This window comes from Canis aureus, chromosome 27 (assembly GCF_053574225.1).
Source record: "Canis aureus isolate CA01 chromosome 27, VMU_Caureus_v.1.0, whole genome shotgun sequence".
NCBI classification, from domain to species: domain Eukaryota; kingdom Metazoa; phylum Chordata; class Mammalia; order Carnivora; family Canidae; genus Canis; species Canis aureus.
Window position 1 is genome coordinate 22070399 of NC_135637.1, and position 25911 is coordinate 22096309.

The 25911-nt window shown below is 54.1% G+C and overlaps 1 protein-coding gene across 7 annotated transcripts in view; it reads left to right on the top strand.

The window, feature by feature from the left end:
* The window catches only part of CMKLR1 (chemerin chemokine-like receptor 1), a 52254-nt gene extending 26584 nt beyond the window's left edge, over positions 1-25670 (top strand). For all 7 annotated transcript variants that reach the window (XM_077876068.1, XM_077876065.1, XM_077876066.1 and 4 more), the window contains 2 exons: positions 17825-17900; positions 18467-25670. In XM_077876068.1, coding sequence (XP_077732194.1) covers positions 17898-17900; positions 18467-19567 — 1104 coding nt within the window. In that variant the 5' untranslated portion in view covers positions 17825-17897 and the 3' untranslated portion in view covers positions 19568-25670. The remainder of the gene's footprint in view (positions 1-17824; positions 17901-18466) is intronic.
* Positions 25671-25911: the final 241 nt, after the last annotated feature.

The window sequence follows — 25911 nt, forward strand, 5'->3', positions numbered from 1 at the left end:
TCCCTGGAGAGTTTGTTGCACCTAAGGATGCCCCCTTCCTGCAGCAGTGGACACTGTAGGGTCAGGCAGGCGAGTCTGTGAGGCCCTCGGTCTCGCTCTCAAGCTGCTGCCTGCCATTTTGAAGGGCCAGGGCACTGTTGCAGGTGAGGTCCCCCCTCAACTTTGGGATATCAGAGCTGGGATAGCTGCATGTGAGGCAGGGTTCGCTTGGTTGCCAGGGACAGAATCCCAACTCAGACTGGCTAAAGCAGTAAAGGAAATTCATTGGTTGGGGGAACTCCTCTGTCCAGCAAGGGTTTCAGGCATGCTGGGTCTCTCGATTTTTGAGGCCTGTTTTCTTTTGTGTTGGTGTCCTTCCCTGTCAGAATCTGCTCGTATGGTGGCAAGAGTCCCAGGGAAAGCTCTCATTGGCCCACATTAGGCCCTGTGCCCAATTCCTGAAGCAATCATTGGTGGCTAGGGGAATGGAGTGTTCTCATTGGCCAGGCTTAGAGCAGGGGGCGGGGTCATCTCCTTCCCAGCTCCGCAGCCTGATGAGGGGCAGGGAGGAGTGGCTTTCCACAAAGAAGAGATGTTCAGGCCACTCCCAGAGGAACACATGAATGGGCCCTGCCTGGAAGCAAGTGGAACTCCAGAAAGTGTCCGATTCCAGAGGCTGCTCATCAAAAGCTTGGGGTTTGCCGAAGGCTACCAGGAAGAGCACTTCTGGAGAGAAGGCCAACATTTCTGCTGTTAGGGGAGTGAGTGCACAATTTTGATTTATATTTGGATTCCTTTCTGGGATCATACACCAGGAAGGAGGAAGGGAACAGACACTGCCGGTCCCCTACTCTGGGCCATGCACTGGGCTAAGCTCTGCATGCTTCACAAGCAAGCATGGGTTTTGGAAGGAGGAATAGACTGGATGCCCACATCCCAAATCCTCATTCTGCCCCTTCCTAACTCTGTGGCCTCAGGCAGGTTGTTTGACCTCTCTGTGCCTCAGCTTCTTCATCTTAAAATGAGAGCAGTAATACCCTGCTGTTACTGTCTAGATTACATGAGCTAGTGAGTTGAAGTATTAGAACAATGTCTGGTGCATTGTAAACTTCCGGTGAATGTTAGTCATTGCTGTAGCCTATCTTGGTGGCCATAACAAAAATATAAACTGGGTGGCTTATAAACAACAGAAATTGATTTCTCACAGTTCTGGAGGCTGGGAAGTCCAAGATCAGTGTGCTGGCAGATGTGGTGGCTGGTGAGGGCCTGCCACCTGGTTCATAGATGCTGTCTTCTTACCAGGTCTTCAGACATTGGAGCTGGGGATCTCTCTGTGGGATTTCTTATGAAAGCACTCATCCCATTCATGGGGCTCTACCCTCAAGACCTAATCACTTCCCCGAAGCCCCACTTTCTCATGACCTCACATTAGGGATGAGGCTCCAATATATGAAATGGAGGAGAGGGGGTACATTCTGTTCATGCCACTCATTATCATCATTACTACTTTTACCACAATTAATTGGCGGAAGGGGATAGAAGGTAGAACACTTATGATAGAATTCAAGGCATCACAGCAGGGTTTACCAGACTTTTGGGAGTTGGAAGATGCCTTTCTGGAATCCAAAAACAGACCCTGAGACAGCTCCTTCCTCTGCATCTGTGCTCATCTCCTGGGGGGTCTTCAGATCCACCTGGCTCACACCTGTCCTAAGATGTGCATATTTCATAAGTTGCTGGTTCTGGCTGCCCCTTGGCATTTCCTCTCTCTCTCTCTCCCCCAACTCTCATGTTAAAAGGCCCCAGGTCAATGAGATCCAGGGATGAGGAATCAGCATTGTCATGGTGACCAGATTTTGTCTATGTCTTCGGGGACCCTGGGACTGGCCAGTGTGGGCCTTCTCTGTGACCTGGCATCTCTCATGAAGCCTCAGCTGGGTATCTCTGGTCCCCCCATGTCTGCTTATCTAAGACCTTTCTTAGAGCATTGGCAGTTGCCATGGAAACAGCTTTTGAGGCAAAATTGTCCATGTGGGCTGAGGACAATATCCTCGAGAAAATGGAGAGATTGCCAGATTCCCCAGCTCTCTAAGGGGCCCCAATTCCTAGAGCCTCCAAAGACTGCTACTTCTCAGTGGACCTGGAACCAGCAGGAGGATCCTCACCCAGTTTCCAGGGCCCCTTGCTGGTTTCCTGTCTCCAGTCTCCCCTCCTCCAGCACAGCCCCCGTATCAGCCATATGAGTTTGAACTGGGGTTATTTCAGAAAGATGGACACACCTCTGCTCTGAAACCATCCTTAGCTCCCTATTGCCCCCAGGGTAAAGTTGGCACCCTGCAGGGGTCTTCTTCTTATGGCCTTGTTTCTTGCCATCCCACTCCACACACTCTCACCACACTTGATCAAGCCTCTGTGCCTTTGCACACAGTTCTCTTTGCAGGGATGCCTCCTCCCTCCACAACTCCACTTAGTATAGGCTCTGTACTTTTGAAGGCTCAGCCCAAATGTCACCTCCACCAAGAAGCTTCCCCTGATTTCCCTGACCAACTTCCCTTTGTTATGTACGGAGTCAGGGTCACAAATTTGGCCACCAACAGGGCCAGGAAGGGGACATGATGAGTAACAATGGGACCATGTTGTCACTTCTGCAAAGGGATCGGCACTCTCCCACTATAGCTGAAAGTGAGAATGACTTGGCCCATCTTTCACACCAGATCGCTCTTATTTCTACACCAGCAGGACCCAGGGCAAGCTCTGTGGTGAACTGCAGCTGACTCATTGCCGCAAAGTCAAGGGCATAATAGGGAGGGGTGGAGACTGTAGAGAACCCTATCCTGTCCATAATGCAAGCCAATATGGCCAATTCACTGGAAGTCTGGACTTTAGGTGCTCTGAGGAACATCAACCATGCCCCTGTGCCCACCTTCCCTACATGATGGCGGAGACTGGGCCATCTCATACCCAGAGTTTCTAGCAGGGAGTATGGCACTTAGAAAGTATTCACTGGCAGCCTTTTGAATAGATGTTTGAATGCGCAGGTCTGTGCTGTTTCCTGAACCTGTGGAATGTGCTCTTGCCACAGGGCCTTTGCATTTGCTGTTTGTACTGCCTTCACGACTGAAGTCACATGTCTCCCTCTTCCTATACTCAGGTTTCTTTTCAAAGGTCCCCTTCTCAGAGAGACCTTCTCTGAGCATGCAACCTAAAATAATACCTTTTCTCCCATCTCTATGCCTGTTCCTCTTTCTCTTTTATCTGTAGCCCATATCACCACCCGCTATTGTGATCACTTTTTCCCCTGGCATTTACATAATGCTTCCAATGAACCAAGCCTGCTTCTAAAACATTACCAGTGTAAACCTATTTGATCCTTAGAACAACCCTGTGAGGGAGGAGCTACTATCACTGCTATTTTTCAGATGGGGAAGCTGAAGCACAGAGAGGTGTGGTGACTTGCCCGAGGCCACATAGCTGGTGAGTGGCAGAGCAGGGACCCAAACCCAGGCGGTCTGGCTCCAGGGGTGTTTGCCTACTTCATCACCATTTATTTATGTTTCCATTACCCACCCCTCCTCGAGAATGCCAGCATCTCGAGGGAAGTGCTATCTCCCCAGTACCCAGATCCAGGCCTGGAGCCTAATAGATGTTTAATAAATATTTCTTGGAAGGATAGAGCAAGGGAGACAGGAGGATCAGAGAACTGGAGGGAAGAATCCTTGGCCTTCAGAGCTTTCCATTAGCCCAATGTCAAGGCCATCTTGCCGGAAGCTTCTCAGCCTCCCGGAGGGTTTGAGTCAGCCTGTCTGGGAGAGGCCCCAGCCCCCCTCCCTCACCCTCCAACAAGGCCTCTGTTTTCTGACCTCTCCCAGGCAAAGGTGCCAAACCGCACTCCTGGAACTCCAGGCTCACGCTGAGCACACTTCCTCCTGTGACAAGGCCACGGAGGAGAAGGTTCCAGGCCGGAGGCAGAGGAAGTCTCGGAAACAAGGTGGCCTGGAGTGAGCGGGGCTGTTGGGCGGCCAGGGAGAGGCCAGGGCAGGGCTGTCCTTGGCCAGATGTGCCGGGAGCCTCAGTGCTGCTCAGGAGACAAGCACACAGGACAAGAGAAGGCTGGAATGGGGCTCGGGGTTCCAACACTGCAGCCAACACTCCCTGACGTCGGACCCTGTTCTGAGACGGCCCATGCCCTGCCAACTTCTCCCTGGACCCTCAAACAGCAGCTCTGTGAGGGGGCAGTGAGAATTAATTTCCCAGCCATACCATGTCTATAAATTTCCTAAGTCCTTGTGATTGTGACGGGCACTCTGCCCAGGGCTTGGCCAGCCTTATTTCATTGAAGGCTCACAGCTCCTGGGGCCAGATGCTAGGGATGAGGAGCCTGAGGCTTGGAGGGGTGAAGTAGCCTACGCCAGGGCACGCGGCCTGCAAGGGCCAGGGCTGGGATTCAGTCCTAGCTCTAAGTGCTGCGGAACCAGGCTCCAGGAGGAAACCAGGAGAGAAGCCAGGTTCTACCCATTGCTCACTTGTGGGGATAGACTGGGGGGGAAAGATCACAAAACTTGTTTGAATTTCGGTTTTCCCATCTGTCAAGTGGGAATTCGGGGGAATCGGCATCGTGTGAGACCCTGCGAGGGGCTGGCCGTTGTGCGAGGTGCATCCCATCGGTTGTTCTCCTACATCTTCTCAGCCCGTTGGACAACCTCCATGTCCTAGAAACAGAAGCGGAAGGTCAGAGCCGTGGAGAATGGGGCTGAGCTCTCCCAGCCGGGGCCGTCTCCTGGTTATGCCGTGCGGCTCTGTGTAGACGGAGCAGAACAACATTTGGGTTCAGCTGAGGGATTTCTCCAAGTGGAGGAATGCGTTGCCGAAGCTGTTGCAGAGGATGTGGGCATGCGGGAAGGGAGATGGGGCCGAGCCCCGGGCAGGCACGGCAGTGGCCACACGTCGTCGTCCGGCCAGGGCAGTGTCTGGTCTGGGAGGAGGAGGCTCGGAGGAACCGCTGGCTGCGGCCTGGCTCCCATCCTTCCTCTGCCTCCAGACACATTCCAGGCTCGTCTTTGAGTTCCGTTGGTTTCTGGAAGCGCAGCTCTTTGCTTTGGTTCAGAATCTGCTAGCTGGATTCAGCCCAGCTTTCTCCTCACCGGGAGTGGAGGTGTGGTGGGGGGGCAGGGATGCTGCTGGTTCTCCCAGAGAAGTCACCATCTGACTTTTCTCTACAAATGTTTGCTGAGTACCTGCTGTTGCAGGGGCCACTGTGTCCACCCACATCATTGCTTCATGACATGCTCATGAGAACTCTAGGAGGTGAGGTCATATCACCCCCATTTTATAAACAGGAACACTGAGCCTTGGAAAGGAGAATCTGTTCCTGGTTGCTTGACTAGGAAGGGCCTTTGAAGCTGGTGGCCTAGCCGATGGGTAGCCTGGAGTGGGGAAATAAGCCGAGACAACCTTGTCACAGTCGACAAGGACCCCAGACTTGCTCAAGGGGTGAAGAAGCGGAGGTTTCTAAATCAAACTTTAACCCCTGATCCAGAAATCTTAGAACTGTAAGGGGTCCCAAGAGATCACTTTATCCAGACTCCCTGATTTTCTGAAAGGAAGGCATTATTATTTTTTTAAAGGTTTATTTATGTATTTATTTCGGCGGTGGGGGGAGGGGAGAGAAGTGGGGAGGGACAGAGAGGGAGAGAGAGAGTCTTGAGCAGTCTCCGTGCTGAGCACAGAGCTCAACCATGGCTCCTCAGAGACGCAAAGTAATTTGCTCAGGGTCTCACAGCATGGAGCTGAGCCATACTTCTTTTTTATTGGCACGAGGCTGGCAATAGACAGACACATGACTCATTCAACTATGGCATTTTTTTAAAGCTGGAAGGGAGCCTTTGATACCGTCAACTCCAACCTCCTTCTTCTACAGATGGGGAAGCTAAGGGCCCCAAAGGGTCAGGGATTTATCTAAGGACATCTGCCACATAGAGCCTGTGAAAGTGTGAAGACCTCTGCCTCCCAGTAGCCCCGTGACCTTGAGTAAGATGCACTCTTGCTGGGCCTCTGCTTCTTCAACTCTAAGATGGCCATAATAGTGACCACCATCCCATGGGATGTACATAAAGTGCTTCTTGGCATCCTGGCATGCATAGTAGGACTCAGTAAGACATAGTTATTAAGATGATTATTATTAACCCTATTTAATCCTGACCTCCTGGGCTCCAGAGCTCCTTTCCAGGATGGTCCATTGGGTCTCAGATACCCACCCTGGGGCTCTGCTCTGAGTTTCTAGGGTCTGGTAAGGTTTGGTTCTCATTCATCAGTGCAGCAGCAGAGGAAAGAAGGAGGGAGCAGAGCCAAGGGGCTGGAAACAATGGCTCCAGAAACAGGAGCCTGGTGCTTGGCTTGCTTGCTTTTCTCTCCCACAGCAGGAGGGGGGTCCTGCTGACGGAGAAAGTTCCTTTGGCTGCCAGCGCCCAAGTGTCTGCAGGTGGCAGGGGTGAAGCCATGCTTGGGGGCAGTATCAGGTGCAGCCTGGTCCTCGGGGCTGACAGTGGGCTGTGCTGGCCTGGACTTGGGGCAGGGCTGGGGGGCTGGGACGATGACTTCCTGGGGAGCACCCAGCAGCCCCTCGGGGTCTAGGCTCCAAGCCCACGCTGTGAGCAGGACCCCAAGCACATGTCACGGGCTGGTGCCTGGCCTGTGAAGAGGGCGACCACCATTGACAGACCTCTCAGACCACGTCCTGAGCAGCTCATGTCAACACCCCAGTGCCTGCTGCCTTCCAGATGAGCTGTGTACACAGCTCAGGGATTGCTTACGTGAGTGGACTCAAGGCAGACTTCAGGGGATTAGGCGGGTCGGGTGTTGGGCCCCGGAGTCTAGGGGGATATAAGCAGGGCGGGACTTTGTTTACAGGCACCCTCCAGGGTCTGGGGCAGTGTTTATGGAAAGAGGCACAGGCTATCTGCCGGTGGCTTTGGACACAAGCTGAATAATTGGAGGACTCACACTATTTGTACATTGGACCCACCAATGGGGCCAGAGTGGCTTCTCAGCAGGGAAGGAGAGACGTCCACCCAAACCCTTTTGCTGGGGGCATGACCGCTGGGTCTGCAAGAAAATAGTGGGGCTGGGTTTGCAAGGAAGTGTCTGTGCTCTCACTAGGTCCCAGAACCTGATGCCAAGTCAGGTTCTCATCTGGGGTGGGGGGCCAGCCGAGGCTCAGTCCCCAGGGAGGCAGGGGCCTTAGGGACTGCTTTTAAGGAGAGCTCTTAAGCAGAGACTGTTGCCCTGTGGTTTGAGTTTTGAAGAGATCTCTCTGGCTACCAAGTGGAACATGAAATCACAATGGAAACAAGAGGCTGGTTAGGCAGTGGCCACACTTCACGGTCCGGTGAGGACAGCATCTGGTGGGCAGAAGTCATGGGCAGATTTAGGAGCTGTCTAGGGGCAAAATGGGTAGGATCTGACAGATGTGGGGTGGCAGAGAGCCTGGTTAGGGTCATAGCAGGAAACAGATAGCTCCCAGCTCAAACAGGAGACATGACAGCCTAGGCACGGAGGGCTCAGGATGGGGGGACATGGGTGCAGTCTAAGGGACGTGCAGAGGCCAAGGTCCAGCCCTGCAAGGGGACCTTGCTGCCCCAGGCTGGGGGCCAGAGGAGAGATCTGTACTTCCATCCAGGTCGTATAGCTGCAGCTGACCCAGGAGACCCTGCAGGGGCGGGGGGGTTGGGTAGCCTGACCTCCGTCTCTTCCTGCCCTCTTCTCCCAGCTGGACTCTCCTTGATCAAGCCCAACTAGAAGTCAGAGGGCAAAGAGCTTTGTGATGTCAGGGGGGATCTGTAGGACACAGAGCACCGGGGGATGGACCTGGACAACAGACAGAGCATGCTGGGGAGGAAGGAGCTGTGATGTAATCGGGGGGGGGGGGGGCAGATACCAGGCAGGAGAAGGGATACTCTTGGGGGTCCCCTGCTTCTGTGCCTCCGCTGTTGGAGGTTTCTGGTCTCTGAGCAAAGGGAGTTGTCCAGGTCCAGGGCTGGACGCTCCTTGCTTTGGCCTGCTCCTACAGAATCCTAAGCTCAACCAGGGCCCCATCCAAAACCAAAAGAAAATGGGACAGGCTGTTAGGCAGCCAAGCACTTTCCAGCTTCACTGCAGTGACTCAGCGTGAGCTTCTTCGTGTGGGCGTGGGACCAGGGAGGAAACTCTCTCCCGACACGGAGCTAATTCTGTCCCAGGGCTGGCGGCCAGCCTGCGGCTAGAAGATCTGCGGTGCAGTGTGGTTTTGAGGTTCCTGAGTCCCTCAGAGCTGGGGATCCAGGGATTGTAACCCCTAAGGTGTCTCTTGGAGCGATCTGTGGGGGGAGAAATCTGTTGGGGCCCAGAGGCCCTGCTCTCTGCCCTGAAGGGCAGGGAATGGTAGGTGAGAGCAGGCAGGGAATTCTGTAGCAGACAGACGCCAGACCCTCCAGAGGCTGGCTGTGGGGGGAGGCGGGGATGCTGCTGAGGAGGGCCATTTGGGAAGGAAGAAAGGTATCCAGAAGGTTTGCATTACATTTCAGCTGCGGGTCGAGGCTGTGATCCTGGGCAAGTAGAAATAGCCAAGATTTGGGGGTCAGAGAGTCCTTGGTTCACACCCTAGGCTAAGGCTTAAAGGCCGTGTGAGCCTGGCTTGGCCACTTCATCCCTCTGAGTGAGCCTCCATTTGCAGATCTCCACAGTGAGGCCACAGAGGGGTGAGGCATGAGGCACGTGACGGCCAGGCAGGGTTCTAGGCTCTGGGGACCCACTACCTGCAGGAGAGCCCCCTCTCCTCTGTGGTGGAGGCAGGGTCACTGCCTTGGTCTGGACCTCAGTCTGTGCAGCCATGCACCGGGCTGCCCTCTGGGGGAGAGGCAGCCTCTTTCCGAGGTTGGAGGGGGTGGGAGGAGAGGCCTCCCACCTGGGCTGCCCATCTGGACTGTCAGGGTGGGCCGTGGGGGAGGCCGCTGCGGCCAAACACCAAGGGAAGCGCTTCCAGTTTCTCTGATGGGCTCCCACACCCACGGGCCCTGATAAGGCCCCTGCGCTGGGCCTGTGGCCAGAGGGCGAGTGGCAGGCCTGCCGAGACCCGAGAGGCGCCGGGCTGGGAGGGGAAGGGGCTGCTGGCGGCCGTGGGCAGGTGGGCACAGAGGTGAGTGAGGGCAGATGAGGGGCCGCTGAGCCTCTCCGAGGGGAGGAAGAGACAGGAATGGGGTGGGGGGGCGGGCAGGGAGACAGAAGACTAGGAGGGCTGGAGAGTGAGACACAGAAACACAGGCACAGACAAGGATGAAGAGATGAAAAGACAAGGAGCAGAGAGAGACCTCGACAGAGAAAGGGAGCTGAGACCTTCACAGACTTAGGGCGCCAAGGGGAGGCAGGGGGCACACAGCTGCGGCCCAGATGCCTCTCAGCCCTGCTGTCCCCGGAGCCCGTGGGTCTGCAGGCCAGTGGGCAGCAGCTGGAGAAGGTGGGGCTTGGACTCGGATGCCCAGATTCAAATCTCTGCCCTGCCACTAACCAGATGTGTGACCTCCGGCAAGTGACCCCGCCCGCACCCCCTCTGGCCTCAGCCGTCCCCTTGAGAAAGCAGGGTTGGTGACAGCCACCCTTGTGGTGGTCAGGGCAGGCCCAGGTGGGCACAGGGCGATGTGGTGCCTCCAAGCCAGGGCCCAGGAGCAGCAGGTTCCGCACAGGCTTGCGGGCTGGATGTGTGAATGAGTCTCCATCTCCAAAAGGTGTTTCCCTGCAGCGCCTGGGATCAGGATACATTCCCTTTTGGGCCATTACCTAGAGGCGGGGCTGGGGGTGGGCATGGGGAGGGGGGCTGGCAAAGAAATCACTGGGGACCTGGAACCTCATCTTGCCCCGTCTGTAAAATCCACACCATGAACCCTGCCAGACTGATCTCATGGGGGTTTTGGGAGGTTCCACTGGAGCAAAGACCAGAGAATTCCAGAATATTCTGGGGAGGCGAGGTGGTAAACAAGGAGAGAGTGGGTTTGGCAGTGTGGCAGGCTGAGTTTGAAGCCCAACATGACAGCTACCTGCCTCCATGACACCTACAATGACTCATTTGACCTTCCTTGCTTACCTGAGCTAGCTATGTGACCTTGGGCACATTACTTACCCTCTCTGGGCCTCGGCTTCCTCTTCGTGCCAGTGCCTAGAACAGTGCCTAGAATGTAATGAGGGCCAGATACATGTTTGTCTAATAAAAACGAAGCCAATGACATCTGCCTGAGGTTTTTGTGCTTTGCCGCAGGAGGAACCAGATATGAACTGGAGCCCCCATCTGTCCTGAGCAGGGGCTGGGCTGGGCTCACTAAGGAGGTACGAGGCCTTGGGTGCCACAGAGCCAGCTTCAGCTGGGCCAGGGCTTCCACTGGCTCATCCAAGTCCATTCCCAGTCTGAGGAGGCTGCCGGGCGGAGCACTGAAGGGCCCGGGGCAGGGCCCAGGCTGCCTGCTTGGCCCTCGGCCGGCCGAGCGTGGCTCCATCGGGGATTCAGGGACATAGGCGTGGGCTGGGCACTGCCCAAGCATGAACCCCAGCCAGGGATCTGGGGTGTCTGTTTTCTCTGGGTTTTTCCAGACCTCAGGAGACGAAAGAGAGCTGACACAATGGTATCCCTGCATCCATCCTCATTCGCATCCCCAGCCTCCTCCGGAAGCCCCCACACTTGACCTCTCTTTCTTCTTGGTGCTCGTTTCCTCTTAGCCTCGTTTTCTATCCTTCTCCCTCCCACCATTGCTCCCATGGGGCCATGATAATCCATTCAGTGTGTATCTTGTTATTTGGTGGTGTTCTTGCAAAATGTTTGTTACTGCTTTGTGTGCATTGCTGCTTTTTTGCGTGCGTGTTTTCAGTGCACTTAAGTGCTATTATGGTTAGGTGGTTTTAAGATGCTCTGGATGCTGCTGCTGTGTGTACACTGGATGATCTGTTGCTCCTACCGGCTGTATAGCATTCACTGGTCCCCTCTCCTGCAGTGGACGTTCAGGGGTCCCCAGCTTTCTGCCATCAGTAGACACATCTGTGTGCCGTCCCCCACCCCCCGATCCTCTGGAACCTTGACTGTTTGAGTACACACAATCTCCCAGGGGTCTCTTGCCCCTGACAGCCAGCACCTTCAGCTCTTTGTTGGAGGACCAACCTCAGGGGCTGGGAGTGCCTGGGAATTCATGGGCAGGGCAAAGGAATACAAATACTCAGCCTCCTGGACCGTGACCTCCATTGTTCACTGAGCACAAGCAAGGCCAAGGGCGCCTTCTTCACCCTTGCCCGGCCTCCTCCCTTCCCGATCCCATTTCTCCACTCCCTTACCGATTTTTCCTGGAACATTTCCTCGATAAATCACTTCTGTAGGGATCCTCATTTGAGGTTTGCTTCTGGAGAGCCAAAGCTAAGACATGCCCCTGCAAACACTGCACATGAGCGTTCTGGTGCTCGGTGCCTTCCAGGGTTGGAAGGTACACAGGGGTTCACGGCTACCCGCGGTGTGGCATGAGAGCTTGTGTCCCCACCCTGCCAGCCCGAGGGGCAGCCACACCAGCTTTGTATTCTTACCACAGTCTAGTAGGCGCCAAGCGTTATCTGGCTGTGGTTCTCCTCTGCATGTCTTTGAGCATAAATCTGTCATATGCCAATGACGTTTGGAGGTTTCCCTCTTATAAATTACCTGCTCGTATCATTTCCCCATGTTCTGTTGGGATTGCTCTCTTTTCGGCTTTGAAGGAAGGAGTTTCTTGTACGTTGTAGATGGCAATCCCTTGATGGGTTTGGAGATTATTAGTATGTTGGAGGCAGGCAGCCCTGGAGGCAGGGCTTCTGTGCATGTGTGTGTCTATGTCTGCATTTGTGTGTATAACCCATTGTAACGAGGGGGCTTGGGCCCCAGCATGGGTGAGGCCATGGGGCAGAGAGCTGGGGATAAGACCTCCCAAGCTCAGAGTAAGCCATCTGAGGGAACCACAAATAGCAATGCTAGGTTTCTAACAATAATGACAACACATAGGTGTTATAGATTGAATTATATCGCCCCCCTCCCACCAATTCATATGTTCACTGTAAACTCCAGTACCTTATAATGTGACTGTATTTGGAGACAGGGTCTCTAAAGAGGTGGTTAGGGTAAAATGAGGGTGGGCCCTAATCCCTCATGACTGTGCTCCTTATAAGAAGAGATCAGGGCGCAGATACACACAGAGCGAAGACTACGTAGGACGCAGGGAGGAGGTGGCTGTGTATGAGCCAGGGAGGGGGACCCTCCAAGAAGCCAGTCCTGCCAACACCTTGATCCTGGACTTAGAGCCCCCAGAACTGTAAGGAAATCAACATCTTTTGTGTGAACTGTCCAGCCCGTGGTCCTTCAGCACAGCAGCCCAAGCTGACCACTACAGTAGGCATGCCGCTCCCTGTTTCCAAAGCTCTGGGAGAGAAGGACACCCCTACCCCTGCAGGACTCTTCCTATGACATTTCTTTTTTCCTTCTTTTTTGTAAAGATTTCATTCATTTATTCATGAGAGACACACAGAGAGAGGCAGAGACACAGGCAGAGGGGGAGCCTGTTGCAGGACTCAATCCCAGGACCCTGGGATCACGACCTGAGTTGAAGGCAGACAGACTCTCAACCGCTGAGCCGTCCAGGCATCCCACCTGTGACATTTCTAATGGCTTGGCACCTGCCACACAGAAGTGTCTAGTAAATTACGATGCCAGCAATTAATGCCACATATGCTTTCTAAGTGCTCGCTGTGTGCCAGGCACTGAGCTAGGAGCTGGTGAAGAATGAGCGCCTGTTGTCCTGTGGACCTTTTGGGGGTATTGGGTGGCATCGGGTAGGACATGGTCAGCATCACAGGGAGATGCCTGGTTGCTGGCCAGAGTGGAGATGAAGGGAGCAGTGGTGTCAGAAGCAGGTATGGACAGAAAACTCTAGTGGATGCTGATTCTGGCTGCCCCCACCCCAGCCCACACACAACAGCATCAGTGACAAAGACAACAGTGGCTTTAGGCCCTACAGAGGTGTACAGTGCTTCACAGACTTTATTTTGCCTCCCTGTGCCTCAGTGTCCCCATCTGTAAGTGGGTATAATCATGTCTCAGCCCCCGCAGGGCTGTTGTAGGGGGTAGGTGAGGTGTGCGTGAAGTGTGCAGCCCACTGTCCAACACATGGGAGGTGCTCTGTTAGTTACTAGTGGGGAGCTTCTGCGCCCCAGGCAGTGCCCAAGCACCGGAACATACTCCACCTACTCAAGCCTCGCAGCAGCCCCAGCATTGGTCCTCAGGCCCGCCCCACTACACTGGGATCACTGTGGAGCCCTAGAGAGGGCTCAGGCCTGGTCCAGGCTGCTACTGTAGCAGAATGCCAGAGGCTACCAGGCTGAACAACAGTCATTCTCACCGGTCTGGAGGCCGGAAGGTCCAAGATAAGATCACACCTGAACAAGTTGTTTCTCCTCTCTGGGCCTCTGTTTCATAACCTGCAAAATGGGGATGATAACACTTGCCCTGCCTGCTTCTCAGGGCTGCTGGGGGGAGGTGAGCTAAGGCAAAAAAAAAAATAAATAAAAAAAATAAAAATAAAAATAAAAAGCCATCCTTTCCTTCGTACATGTCCCATACATGTCTCGGGACAGTGGCCTTGAGAGTGTCCCAGGGGCCTCAGAGCAGCCCAGTTCAAGGTCCAGTTCCAAATGCATGTACGTTCAGGCTCACAGGCTGAATGTGGGAGCGATCCAGAGCAGCTCATTTGCTCCCTGGGCTCTCTGGGGAGCTGAGGGTGGAAAGGGGGAGCTGGCCACAGGCTCACCTGCCTGCCTAGGCTATGATGAACGATGTGCCCTGGACCTCCACCAGATGTCCTGAGACTGAGGAATGTGGATTCCTTGGGGGGCTAGGGAAAGGGGAGCAATGAGGAGGTGCCCCAGAAGATGGAGCTGGATGCCCTAAGGCACCAGGAGGGGTGGGAACAGATGTGGAAAGAAGTGCTCCCTCTTCTGGAAAGCAAAGTGGTTAGGGGCAGGGCTCAAAGTCTGATCATCCTGGTGTGAATTGGCCACTTTCCAACTGGGTGACAATAGCCTCACTTCCTCGCCTTTACGTTGGGAGTGACAGCAGAACGACTCCCGGGGCTTCCTGGGGATGTATGAGCTAATGCAATGAAAGCATTTATACAGTGTTCAGGCTATTGTGTGCACCCAATCAATGATTATTTATCACCAGGATCTAAAAGCAATAGAAAGAATAGCTGGATATAGACATAAGAAGAAACCAAAACCAATTCAGAAGGTTGAGGACCAGCAGGGTTAATGTGGCTGCTGCTTTTGACCTGCAAATATGATTCTGAGCTTCCCTGTGGCCACATCGAAAAGGGAAATGTGATCAGTTGTAGAATATGGATTATTAGGAATGAGGAAACAGCCCAGTTCCTCAGGGGAAGCAATGTTCTTTACCCTAAATTCTCCTGGGCATTTCTCACTGAGCAGGGGGCTTCAGAAAGGGCACCCAAGAGAGGCGGTGGGCAGTGGGTGGGTAGTGGGTCACAGACCAAGATACACATGGCATCGCAAGTGTGATTCTCAAGTGGAGTCCCTTCCAGACATCTTGAAGGAAAAGTGAAGGGAAACCTGGCAAGGTAGCTCCGGGGAAGGCAGCTCCAGAGGAGAATAAAAAATGTGATGGGGATCTGAGCCCTCTGGATTCAAAGCTAAGGCTTAGAGAGCTCCGAAGAGTGAGTGGCAGGACTGGGGACTGCTAATCCCTCAGGGAAGCAGGGGGAGCCCCAGACACTGCTCACTGGGGGTCCCTGGAGATCTGACTTCCCAGCTGTGTGGCCTTGGGCGGGTTGCTCACCTCTCTGAACCTCCATTTTTGCACCTGCAAGTTAGAGTCACCCCCTCAGGGCTGCTGGGAGCATCACACGGAGCCTGGCAGAGCAGCGTTTGGCATGTACTGAGGGCTCAAGTGATGCTGGCATGTTGGTATACGCCTACGATGGATCAGGAGCTATGGTTGCATGCACTGTCTTCAGATGCCTCCTGAGTATTTGTTTAAGAAATGCAAATAACTAGAATTTTATAGCTCTTTATAGTTTACAATTGGCCAAGGGTTCACGGTCGCCTCACCTGACCCAACAACATGAGGGAGGCTTTCTTACTTTTATTTGAGAGACCAAGGGATTGGAGCTTAGAGAAGCAAAATCCTGGCCTGTGTTGCCCTTGATCTGCCCTTGAGCCCAGAAATGGGGAGACAGGTAGGCAGGACCACAGTGGTCCTGCAGCCTTCCCGGCCCCTCCTACCGTCCCAGGTAAAGGCCGTTTTAGGAGACACTTAAGGGTGGAATCCTGGGACACAGCAGCAACTGTCACAGCATAGTGCCTTCCCTGTTCTAAGAACTTTACATGGGATATTCAAGCCTCACAGCCATTCCATGAATTAGAAACTGTGACCATCACACCCATTTTAGAGATTGGACAACTGAGGTGCAGTGAAGCTAACGGACTTGCACGAGGTCACCGGAGGTTCATGCAGACCCAGGCTTTGGGAGCTGGCAGCCTGGCAGGGCTCCTGAGTCTATGTCCTTGACCCCTCCCCTGTAGTGCCCAGGCTGCGCAGAAACGGGCTCAGGGCAGGGGGATGCGTGTTGGGACAGGTGGAGGGCAGGCCTGTGTTGAAACACTCTCCTGGGAGGGCCGAGGGGTTCAGGGCGAGGGCACACACCAACTGGGGACACTGACTCACCCAATTCCTAGCAGGCTGAGGGGGTGGATGGATGGACATGCCCAGAGGATGTCAGCACCACCCTGTACCGCCTCAGCCTGCCAAGCCCCATCCCTGCTCCAAGACGAGGAGACATGGCCTGTGACCCTGAGCTGCTCCCAGCCCCGCCGGAGAGCCAGACATGACGCTATCTGTGTCCAGGGCATCTCTGTAGACGCTGTGCAAAGCGCTGGATCCCCACTCCTCTTCACCCTCCTCTTGGGGCTCCCCCGCCCCCCACTGCCAACGAGGGAGGCATGCTCGGGGCGGGGAGCCGCCTGGCATGTCCCCTCAGCCTCTGTGCTCAGGGCTGTCCTTTAAAACTCAGCTCAGACTCCGCTTGAGACTCCCCCAAGCAGCATAGGACCAATGCCCAGGCTGGGGAACGCCCCCTCCAGGGGTCTTCGGGCTTCCTGGCCTAGCACCAGCCCCAGAGCGCCTCTGTCTTGTGCCTTGTGACTGGCTGTGAGCCCCTGTGGGATGGGACCCCAGGGAAGCCATTTTCTCGTCCCTGGGGCCTGCACAGCCCGGCACAGGGAGTGTGGACACAGTCATTTCATCCTCAAGGACACACTTGGTGGCAGTCATCAGACCGTGATTTGGGGGGCAGCATAAGGCGATGGTGAGAACCCTGGTTCTGCAGACCTGGTTCACATTCTGACTGCCTTCCCCCTGCCCAGAGTCTTCATCACCTTCAGCCTCATTGGCCCCCCTCAGGGCAAGGCTGGCTATGGTAAACGCTGGGCACAGTCCCTGGCAGGCGTTGTCACGAACACCAGTCACATTGCCCCCAGTCACGGGCAAGGGCGGGAGACACACACGGTTCCCACCTTCCCTCTGCATTCCAGGACCACAGGAATCCCTGGAGGATCCCTCACTGGGCACCTCTAGAATATCCCCCCAACCTGCAGAGGAGGAGGACACCCAAGTGGGGTGATACTTGAATTCTGAGTCTCTTGAACCCACGATTCTCAAAGGGATTGTCCAAGTGGCTTTTATTTAATAAAAGCGAAAGATGACTTCTCTGAAATAAAATACAACCTTGAACCCATTAAAGGACCAACAATCCATGCACACGGTGGAAGGTTGGAGTTATCTATAATGAAGCATCGATTGGCAGTCTGGCCAGTTTGGAGCCCATGTGTCAGGATGGGAAGAACTTGGCTGGTGGAAGGTGCATGGGCTGGAACCCAGAGCCCTGGGTTCAAATCCCGGCTTGGAATTCAGTGGTTTACCCCCGGAGCCCTAATGGAATCATTAATATTCTTTGAGGGTTTACTGTGTGCCAGCACTGAACTGATTTCCCAGTGCTTGGGTTTGAACCGTGCCTATGAGCCCGCCTCCAAGACGTCCCAAGCTTGATGACTCCCCTGAATCTCAGCTTGTTCTTCCTTAGATTGGGAAAATCCCCAACAGAGTTGTTATGGGAATTGGCCAAAGTGCCACTTAAGTTGTCTGGCACATGGTAGGTGGTTAGCGAATGTGTTCATGTCTGTCTCCTCCCCAGACTGTTGTGACAGCGGGTCTGTGTGTGATCCAGGGGGCTCAGGGAACACCCAGTGAGAAGGATGCTTCTCTCTCTCTGGGTCTCCGTTCCCCAGATCCGAAGCAAGAGGCACCACACCTGCCTCAAAGAGACCTGGGAAGACAAAATGAAGGAATTATATAGTTCTTGGCACATAGTGGGTATTCAGGGCTGTTCCTCTTCTGTCTTCCAGGCAACTGGAATGGTGTTTTCTGGGTCTGCCCTGGCAGCAGACTTGCATCGAGCCATCTGCACACTCTGCCCTGTGCCTTCCCTGCACCCGCCCGTGACTCACGCCCCCATCTGTGGGTGTGCTGGGGTGGGGCTGGGGACGAAGGCCCTGGCAGTTCATCTGGGTTCGAGGGGCTCCACCACTTCCCAGCCTCCACCCTTGGGCATCACTTAGCCTTTCTGAACCTCTGCTTCCTCAACTCTGTAAATCGGGGGTGACGACCACAGATCTTCTCTTTCGCTCTGAGTCCCCCCGCCCGCTGACTCAGACCTGGATCCAACCGCTGCCTCTTCATCCTTTCCTGCAGGTGTTTCTAGCTGTGCCCAGGCACTGACTGGCCAAGGACCCCCATCGGAGAGCCTCGGACACCCTAACAGTGAATGGTGAGGGGCCTTTGCAGGCTGAACAATTGCCTCCAAAGGGCACCAATGTGGGACCCATGATGAGGTGGGGGCAGAGAATGCCAGCATGGCCATTTCCTGGGTTTGGGAAACATGCCCAGAACCAAGTTCCCAGCACTATGCACCCCTCTTTCATGACACCGAGCATCATTGTGATGTTACTATGATTTGAGGAATCTGACAAATGCTTGTCTCCCTCGCTAGAGTGGGGGGGGGGGTTAGCAGACAGGGGGGTGGTTAGTGGGGGGGGGGGCCCAGACAGGCAGCAAACAGCGTTGTCAGGAAGAGAGACTCTGAAGCAGGGGTGTGGCTCCTGGCTCCACCTCTTGCCCACTGTATAACCTTGGGCAAGTAACTGGCTCTCCAGACCTCAGCTTCCCCATCTGTAAAATGGGGTTTGTAGTTAAGTAAGTAGTTAAGCTGTCAGGATACCGAACCTGCCTTGCTCAGAGTCAGGCAGAGCAGATGTCAACCCGGCTGGTGTTGGCCAAGCTCTTGGAGCCAGTTCCAGTCACGGTCCCCCTACTGACCCCTGTCTCCCCTCGCAGAGAATGGGGGACGAGGATTACAACACCTCCCTCACCTACGACGATGAGTACTCGGATGATTTTGACCCCATCATGGTTTTGGATGAGTCTTCTCCCCTGGAAGGCAAGGTGGCCAGGATCTTCCTGGTGGTGGTCTACAGCATCGTCTGCTTCCTCGGGATCCTGGGCAACGGGCTGGTGATCGTCATCGCTACCTTCAAGATGAAGAAGACGGTGAACGCCGTCTGGTTCCTCAACCTGGCCGTGGCGGACTTCCTGTTCAACATCTTCCTCCCAATCCACATCGCCTACGCCGCCATGGACTACCACTGGGTTTTTGGGACGGCCATGTGCAAGATCAGCAACTTCCTGCTCATCCACAACATGTACACCAGCGTCTTCCTGCTGACCGCCATCAGCTTCGACCGCTGCATCTCCGTGCTCCTCCCCGTCTGGTCTCAGAACCACCGCAGCGTGCGGCTGGCCTCCGTGGCCTGCGCGCTGATCTGGGTCCTGGCTTTCTTCCTGAGCTCCCCGTCCCTCATCTTCCGGGACACAGCCCTCGTGCACGAGAAAATATCCTGCTTTAACAACTTCAGCCTGTCTGCGTCCGGCTCCGCGCCGTGGCCTGCCCACTCCCGCCTGGACCCCGTGGGCTTCAGCCGGCACATGGTGGTGACCGTCACCCGCTTCCTCTGTGGCTTCCTGGTCCCCGTGCTCATCATCACAGCCTGCTACTTCACCATCGTCTGCAAGCTGCGGCGCAACCGCCTGGCCAAGACCAGGAAGCCCTTCAAGGTCATCGTGACCATCATCACCACCTTCTTCCTCTGCTGGTGCCCCTACCACATGCTCTACCTGTTGGAGCTACACCACGCCGCCATGCCCGGCTCTGTCTTCAGCCTGGGCTTGCCCCTGGCCACGGCCATTGCCATTGCCAACAGCTGCATGAACCCCATTCTGTATGTCTTCATGGGCCAGGACTTCAAGAAGTTCAAGGTGGCCCTCTTCTCCCGCTTGGTCAATGCTCTGAGCGAGGACACGGTCCACTCCTCCTACCCCAGCCACAGGAGCTTTACCAAGATGTCATCGATGAATGACAGGGAGACCAGCATGCTTTGAAGCTCTGCGGGGAACCCCCAATGGACAGACATTCCAGCCTTGAAGGCCCAAAGCTCTGGCTTCTCAAGACCAGGGCAGAAACATCTTCAATATCCACCCATGCCCACTGTAGTCTGCAGGGGGCTGACCAGTGTTTTGAGCTGGGAGTCCAGGGCTTCAAACTCCTTTCTTCAAGAGGCAAGGTGGACAGAGCATTGCCATGACGCTCTCCAACTTACACCAGAATCCCATACTTCTCGGGAGACCAGCCTTGGCCAACACAAAGCAAAAACAGGAGAATTCTCAAAGTCACTGCCATGAACTGGGATGAGAATAAGACAGAGGGATAAAGCTACCTACTGTGTGCTCCCCTGGAATGTCAAACACTCTGCAGGGTGTCTTCTCCTGGTAGGAGCAAGGGGAGGTTGGAGCAGACTCTGTGTGATGCCAATCACACCTCAGCCCATTTGCCTCTATCACCAACCAGCCAGAAATCCCACCACCCACACCATTGCTCTGGGTTGGGAAAGTGAAGATGCACAGGTTACCAGGGAGGGAGGGGAAAGGGACATACGAGCTCGTGCATGGCCAGAACCATGGATTTGGCTTTCAGATCAGCTGGGAACACAGAGAACAGGTCCTGAGAGGCCATGTGGGCTCTCCATGAAGGCAAGACACGTGGGGCCACCATAAGGACTTGGGGCCTGGGGAAGCGGAGGAGGGAGAGGGCTAAGGCCCTCAAAGGAGGCAGCCTGCAGGTCCTCACCTTAGAACTTCCCAGGGTCATGGTGCTTTGGGACACAGCTATTTCGGGGATCGGGGTGGTGCCAGCCCCTCCCCGCCAGCCCTGCTCTCACCTGGCATTTGTCGCCTCAGGCAGGGCTGGGTCACAGCGGTCAGCAACACCTGTAGCTTCCACCCCATCATGGGGACTGTCCCTTCCCTGGTCCACTGACTCTGGCTACAAGTGCTCAGAATAAAACTCTCCAGGGCGGAGGCCCAGAGAAGGAGGGCCTCTCTTGCTCCTCAGCTTCCTCAAAGCCTTGCTCAAACCAGCTTCGGGAATCAACCTGGGAGTGCCACGCAAGTTGAAGAGCATGTCCCAGTGCTCAGTCTCTGAACTCAGCAGGGCCTGGAAACTGACGCCTTGTGCTGTGCTCCCGAGATGCAGGCCGTGGGGTGCTGCAGGCGTGGAGCCTCTCCTGGTGCAGCCTTGTTGCCTTTTCTCAACTAGGACCAATACCCTCCTATGCCAGGGTGTCACTGTCCCATATACAAATGACAAAGCTGAGGCTCAGTTCGGGGGTGGGGGGCGGGGAGGATGGGAAGTAAGTAACTCACCCAGAGACTCGCAGTAGAAGCAGAGTTAACATGTGAACCCAGCTCTGTCTGGCTCCAGAACCTTTTTTGTTGTTGTTGGATTTTTTTTTAATGGCAAATGTATCTATTGAGAATATTCTAGAATGTCATGATAGCTTACATTTATTTAGCACCCCCTATGCTAAACACTTTGATGCGTTATCTCATTTATTCCTCCCGGCAGCCCTGAGTTAGGTACAGTTATTACTTCCCTTTTACATATGAGGTATAGCTGAAGCTCAGAGAGGTTGAGTTACTTCCCTGAGGGCGTCCAGCTGATCTCTGCCAGAACCTGGATTTGAAACGAGGTCTGTCTGGATCGAATAAGGCTACAGAATCAGGGTCTGAAGAGTAGCTTGGGGGTTTGACCATAAATATTGATTCCTCAGCAGATTCTTGTAAATACCTTCATGACTTATAAGCCAGCTTTGCAAATGGTTTTCCAAAATGACCCAACATGGCAAAGAAAGCACACTTGGCCTCTAGTTCCCCGACATCCCTCCACACGTGCCCACCAGGGTTTCCATCTCCTGAACCCCCTGAGAGCTCCAGGGAGGGCAGTGAGGGCAAAGCAGCCAGGCCGGAGGCAGTCACTGGTGGGCCCGAGGCCATGTAGCCTCCGAGTGTCCACATCCTCTTCCCTTCCAAGTGCTGCTGTTGTGAAGCTGATTCCCTGACAAGATGCAATGAACAGATGTAATGTCTACACAGCTCTGGACAACTTCCCAAGGCCATGAGCTGTTTGGTAATCACACCTCATTAAGAGACAGACTGTTCCTTCCCTCCTTGGGTCATTGTGCTTATGATGAGGCAGCTCTGAATTAACCCCAAGAAGGGGGACCAATGGCTTTAAGAAATCTGAGCTTGGACCATCTGAGAGCAAAAAGGGAGCTTGAAATATTGCCCAGTGCCCCTTGTCACCCCCTCCCCAACTTCACAGGTAAAGCAAGTAAGGCATAAGACAGTGTAGGACAGGTTCCAGGCCCCAGAGACGGTCATCAGCCACTCAGGCTCTGATCCCCCGGGTGCTACTTGCTCTGGCTGGGTCCCCCACTCTTCCTGGGCTGCGTGCAGGCCAGGCCAGGTCCCGGAGCCAGGAAATCATTTTGTCATTGGAGAAGTTGATGAACAGGAGTGAAATCCAAACCAGCTGTTTCCTCCTTGGGGTCAGGCCTCTTTCTGGCTGCCCCACCAGGAGTTTCCCATTAAATACTTAAATGCAACCATGATATCCTCCTGAATCTTTTCCCTGCAGCTTCTTCCAAGGATCTCACAGGTCATTCATACAAAAGTCCTGTGGTTCGCTCCACAGGCAGCCAACGTGCTTTGTGCCTGAGAGGCCCCCTTTGGGGCCAGGACCAGGCCAATGGGGTGTCAGTGCTGCTTCCTGGGTCGGGGGAGGCACTGAGGGCTCACGGGGAAGCAGGCATAAAGACAAGAAGTGAAGGTGGTGTTTAGGAGGCCGGAGAGCGGGAAGCACAGAGGAAATGCAGAATAGAGAGAAAGCAAGAGTCTGGCATTTATTAAGCATCTACTGTGTGTCAGGTGATCACAATCTCATCAGACCCCAAAATGAGAAGAGGACCAGCAGAGCCACATGGGTGATGCAGAAAGGGAGGCTGGGATTGCAGACCCCACCTGTTCAGGGTCACACAGCTAGTAAACGGCAGAGCCAGGCTTTGAACCCGTGCTGCTGCCTGAGCTCCCTGCTTCTTCAGTCTGTGGGAGGAAGGAGAGAGAGAGGGACGGGATGGGGGGAGAGGGAGCAAAAGGATGGAGGAGGGGCTCAGGAGGGGACAGTGACCTGGATGTGGTGTTGGCTGAAGTCAGAGGAAAGAGTCTGGCTTAAGCCTGCCCCTGAAGTCAGCTCTGGAGGGCTCAGGGGCCAGGCTGGGTGGAGAGGAGGGAATCCAACAGTGAGAGCCATGAGGGCCTTTCCCTTTCACAGATGAGGGAACTGAGAGCTTCCCTTTGCTGCAAACAGAGTTGGTATTTGCTTGGATGGAGGTGGCCCCTGATACCCCAGCCCTTCCCTCTCCTGTTCCTCCCTGGCATGCTGTGCTCTGGCTGGAGCCAGAGTGCCCCCTGGTCCTGTGGCTGCCAAACCCTGGATTTGGAAAATTGCTGCTGCGGGTGATACCCAGGACCAGGGGGAACCACGAAACCACTTATCCAACCATGAAATAACTCAGGAAGGGGCTTGCTTGCTTTCTCCCTTTGAGGACAAAATTGCTTTTGAATAAAGAGACTGAGGCAAGAGTGGGGCTCTGTGCCAGACATTCCTGCCCTCCAAAACACTCTTGCCTTCCTCATTCACCTCACAGAGCAGCAGGTGAGGCTCAGAGACGTGTAGTGCGCTATCCAAAGTCACACAGCAGTGTTGTGAGGCAGCAGGAGGAAGCCCAAAATTCCCTACCATTCCCCAAATTTAGGACATCAAAGAATCTGCATTTTAAAAAGCATTCCCTTCACTTATTTCAATTTCTTAGCAACCGAAGGCAGTAGATTGTTAGTAACTGGCTCAAGATAGCATCCACCCATTCACACCAACATGCATCCACTCACCCACCCACCCACCCAACAACCATCCACCCACCCAACCGATTTACATAATGATTCTATATCCACCCATTCACCTATTCCATAAAAATCTATTTAATACCTTCTGTTTGCCAGGCCCTGTGGTGGGCACTGGGAATGCAAGGATGATCAGGGCATGCACAGTCTCTGTCCTTAAGAGGTCATTCATAGCTTAGTGGCAGAGACAGCCAATAATTTTTTTAAAACCGCACCCTTGGTGGGAAACCACCACACTAAGCAGCACATATTATAGAGAGATCTGACCCTGCCCAAAGACCAGGGAAACCTCCTTGGGCAAGCAACGTTTGAGTTGAGATGTGTAGGACAGGTAGGTGCTGATTCAATGGTGGGCAGTGGGGAGGGGTGCCGGAGAGGGTGTTCCAGGGGGTGGGAACAGCATGGAAGGGGACAGTGATGGCGAGGGACTGAAGGGGGTTGGGGCCACAGCAGAGGGTGTAGGCAGAGCACAGAGCAGACAGGATGGAGAGGAGGGCAGCAGAGGCCACGTGCAGGGCAGCGACCTGCTCAGATCCGCATGTTGCAATGATGCCCAATGCGGGTGGGTGGGTGGGGGGTGCTGCTCTGGGCAGGACAGGCTGGGGCAGGGGAGAAGGGGAAGCCAGGAGACTGGGGCAGCTCCAGGTGAGTGCAGTGGGAGCAGAGGTAGAGCTCAAGAGAAGTGGACTATCCTAGAGATGCTTACAAGCTACCCAAGCTTTCTCAGGGGAGTGGTTAGCGGGAAGCCAACCCAGGGCCGTTTCAGCTGCACAAAGGCCTCGGTGCATTGCTTTATTGATGGAAATTAATTGTAAATATTATTCAAATTTACCTCCCAATGCACAATTACATTTCTCAGGGGAGTCCTCTGAGCACATAATAAAGCCCTATAAATAATACATATATTAACCTAAGAAGATCGGAGGCACATTAATGCTGCACTTTGCGGGTGGTGGCTGTGGGGAATTTATGCAGACAAGACTCTGAGTGCTTGGACTAGGGTTTGACTTTGGAGGTCACCCGAGCTCTGTCCTGGGGCTCTTCCAGAAGTCTCTTCCCACCCCACCCGCCCCCGCCACTGCCCCCTGGAAGGCTGCCAGCTATTGCTCTAGAGTCCTGGTGAACCGGCAGGAGGAGGCAAAGAGAAAAGGTGGTAAAGGATGGAAGAAGCACAGGTGTATAGGATGCTTACTTTGTGCCCAAAGCTTCAAGAAAGCAATACTCACAATAATAATAGGTCATATTAATGGAGCATGCCCAGGGGTTGGGTATCTTCCAAGTGTTTTGGTTGTGTTAACTTGATGAATCCTTACGACCACCTTTGTGGTAGGAGCCATTCCTCTCCCCACTTCCAAATGAGGAAATGAAGGTTCAGAGAGGTGTGACGTCTTGCCTGGCATCACACAGGTCACACAGCTAGTAAGTGACAGAGCTAGGATTCAAACCCAAGTGTGTTTGACTCGAAAGCAACTTGCAAACACAAACTATCCTCTAACGAGATCCCTCCCTGGAGAGAGGAAGGCAAGCATATGCTCCTGATCCAGTGTTAGATCTTAAGGAGGTGGGAGTGGGGGGGATTTGACTGATTGCTTTTTCCTCTCGGAGGAAGGAAATGCTGTCTGGATGGGCTTGTCATTTCCTCACAGCCCCGGGAATCTTAAAAACCACATACCTTCTCAACCCCCCCGCCCCGCCCCTGCCCGCCATTTACAGATGGTGAAACTGAGGCTCTTTGCAGTTGGAAGCAGGACCTCCCAGCTCACTCACTGCTGGGATGTGAGATCCCATACCACCCACTATTCTAGAGACCTGGGCATTCACTGAGCTACTCTTTTCATAGTCTGGTGCTAATCTACCCTGAAACCACCCCTGCCCAGGATCTGAGGGGCACTGGGGGCATTTCCAGCAGGATCCTGTAAAGGGAAGGCAGGAGGCCTTGGAAAACCCTGGTACAAGGCAGAGACATGCCATATTTGGGGCATGAATGTTATCCCTCACAGTCATCCTACAGATGGGTGATGATGCTATCTGGATCTAGGTGGTAGTGGTTGTGATGTGGCTATCTTTATACATCAAACCTCATTTGTCTATACATATATGATTACTGCACTTTACTGTAGTAAGTTATGCCTTAATAAAAGTATTTTGAAAAGTAAATTCTTAAATAAAATTTAAAATTCATGAATTAGCTCACAGTGTCTGCAGGAGTGGCTCCCCACCTCCTTTGGTGCTCTGGACAGAATCAAGTCTGGGGGCTTCAATCTGATTCAAGAGAACAACTCAGAGGGAAGTAGAAAAGCAGCATCTCAGGAAGGACTCCCAGGGGTCATCCCAGCCCTGTCGCCTGACTCAAGGGGATTTTGATGGCTATGACACATGGGTCACATGGGCTCAGGCGTCAGAATGCTCAGGCTTAGATCCCAGCTCCA